This window comes from Etheostoma spectabile, chromosome 7, assembly GCF_008692095.1.
Source record: "Etheostoma spectabile isolate EspeVRDwgs_2016 chromosome 7, UIUC_Espe_1.0, whole genome shotgun sequence".
NCBI lineage: Eukaryota > Metazoa > Chordata > Actinopteri > Perciformes > Percidae > Etheostoma > Etheostoma spectabile.
Window position 1 is genome coordinate 1,792,969 of NC_045739.1, and position 2,830 is coordinate 1,795,798.

The following is a 2,830-nucleotide window of genomic DNA, read 5'->3' on the forward strand; positions in this document are numbered from 1 at the left end:
CACATACCATCGGTTTTATGCATGCTACTAACAGTGTGGTTTTATTCTATGATGTATTTAAAATATTTTATTATTTATTTACTTATTTATTTATTATATTGTGGCACTTTTTATCTTTGTAGCACTTTTTTACCAAAGCACTTATCTACAAATTTTAATGGTATGTGTACTTTTTATCGGTAGGGGGAAATAACTTAAACAGTATTTTATTACTTTTAAATGTTGTTTCAAAAGTAATTTATGTCAAATAATGATTTTAATATGTTTTAATATATTTAAATAGAATTTCTTTTAAACTGGACACCGGGCATTTTATTTATCAACATAACTTTTACTCTCTTTCTATATATTTTATTTATTTGATTATTTTATTTATCTTTATAACTCCCCCCCCCTTTTCTTTTCTCTATGTACAGTGTATATAATATATATTTTAATTATTGTAATTTTATTTATTATAATTATGTGGTAGTCACTCCAGGAGAGGAGCCGGAGCAGGAGTGGAGGAGACCTTTTATTTCAAGTTTTATTTTCCTGCTGTCCTTCCTGTCCTGTGGTTCTTTGGTCTTACTCTGAACATTTGGCCTTCTTTTAAACAGCTTTTTAGAACCGAACCAGGTTTTTTAAGGAGGATTTTAAGTGTTTTATTCACACCAGTGGTCCCCTTGTGCCTGTGCCCCTCGCAGCGCACATCTAGGGCGGTGCCTTTTTACCCTAACCCAACCCTAATCTTTACCCAACCACTGCCTAATCCTAGTGCGTACGTCTCCCAGGAGCCGTTGGGGGCTAATAACACAAATAAACATTGCATCCCAAAGCAATGGTCTCGACATAACTTTTGACAGTGAGGATAGTTGTTAAATATGGTGTTTTTTGAAAACTAAACCACGTAAACCTATTCTGATTTAACCTCTAAATATAATAGACCTCAAAATATAATAATGCATTTATTACTTACTGTTGCAAACAATGATCTAGAGTTATTATGTACAACTCTACCCACATAAAATACTAAAGAAACCCACAGGAACTTACATATTTTTCTGTAAAAATTTCTGCTAAATTCAGTTTTGGAACATAACATTACCCAACTATATGCCATGAGGTTCACTTCATATAAGCAATGCCATACACCCAGGAGCTTATGCATGTGGTCTAGGTATTAGGGTGTAGCGGGGGCCAAGGAACAACCCATAACATCTTGAAGTGGATCCCAATCATGGGGCAGATACACTAATTATTTTTCACTTTTATCAACATCGCGAGATAGGGTATTCGTGCTGCACTTATGTGGTGTTAAAATAACAGGAAAATGACTTCCTGACTGGGAAAACCCCCACTGCATTAACATTGTGAGATTGGGCATGCATTGGCGAAGGTCTTCGAGTGCCCTTCTAGTTGAGAAAAGGTTTGTTACAGACACATACTCAATGATCCTTGTGGTCCAGGACTGGATCAGTTCCAGGAAGTGGAACATGTCTGTTACAGTCCTTTGCTTACCAATCGCCTTGGGACAGTCACAGTCAAGGTCTAAATTTATACTTTAATGCCATAGTTTTTTTTAATGTTGCTATTTTATATTTAACTATTAGTAAAACTAAAACAATTTAAAATCCCATTTCCAGCAGCAACCAACACCACCACCAGGCTCTGGGCTGTCCCTAGTTACAGATTTACTAGAAGGCTTATGCATGTGTTTCCAGTGTCTATTAATGTGTAACATAACCAGTGTTGATGTTATCACTTTGAGTTTTAACCCATCTTCAACTCTCCATACCAGTCTATACTGGAGCTCTTTGAGGAGACTCTGGCTGATGCAGCCCAGGAGGAGGACTCTGACTCTGATTATGAAGGGACAAATCAACAGCCTGAGAGCAGCCAGGGTTGGAACCAGGACCAGGCGGCCGACCTAGAACCTTTAATGTCTGAAAGATCTCAATTACCAGCTGAGGGCCACAGCAGGACGGCAAGTCAAAGGAGCCGTCTGCAGGACCTGCTGCTGACTGCCAGGAAACGGGCCTCTGGTTGCTTCGGAGCCAGGATGGATCGAATAGGAAACGCCAGCGGTCTGGGATGCAACAGTGGAAGAGGTAAGTCAAATATACTGGAGCAGGGGGGTCAAACGCTTGTGCTGGTTTGGTGGTCTTTGGAAGAGACAACATGAATTTTGACTATACATGCAATCATAGAACTCTAGTTATTCATGGTCCCCAGAAGATGATGTTAAGGGGCATTGTGGTGAAGACCTGACCTCATCATCGGTTTTAAATATCCAAGCTGTTCTCATCATGTCACTCCCTCTAATATCATAACTTGTGTACAGCTTCAACAAACAGTAATTAATCAGTGGTGCTAGGCTAGCAGTTTACCCCTGCCTCAAGCCTTTATGCTAAGCTAAGGTAACCACTTCCTGACTATAGCTCTATTTGTACTGTTTCTTATTGTGGGATGTAATGAACACGGCCCGATACAACATATGCATAAATACAAGTCAAACTAAGTTATTTATAACGAATCCTTTTTTTGTGTTTGCGTCCCTTCAGGCTAGCGTCACAGTTTCCCGGGACGCGTGTCGGAGTATAGTTTGATCTCCAACTGAGGACACAACCGACAATATTGCATATGTATGATTTTGCATTAGTCAAAGTTCAACTGTGTGTGTCTTATATGAGTTTTTTGTTTTTGTTTGAAGTGACAAATGGGCTGCTTCTCAACTAACAAATTTGGTTGATATACTGTGTAACATTAACGCCCTAAGAAAATGCATCTGGGTAGATAACAAATGAATAAACTTGTTTTTTCATATGTAGCATTCAAAGTCGTTCTTTCA

The 2,830-nt window shown here is 38.6% G+C and overlaps 1 protein-coding gene across 1 annotated transcript in view; it reads left to right on the plus strand.

Annotated features, from left to right (window-relative positions):
- Positions 1–2,609, plus strand: part of nppa (natriuretic peptide A) — a 4,174-nt gene extending 1,565 nt beyond the window's left edge. The window contains exons 2-3 of the mRNA XM_032520269.1: positions 1,781–2,090; positions 2,544–2,609. Of these exons, the coding sequence (XP_032376160.1) occupies positions 1,781–2,090; positions 2,544–2,548 (315 nt within the window). The 3' untranslated portion in view covers positions 2,549–2,609. The remainder of the gene's footprint in view (positions 1–1,780; positions 2,091–2,543) is intronic.
- Positions 2,610–2,830: the final 221 nt, after the last annotated feature.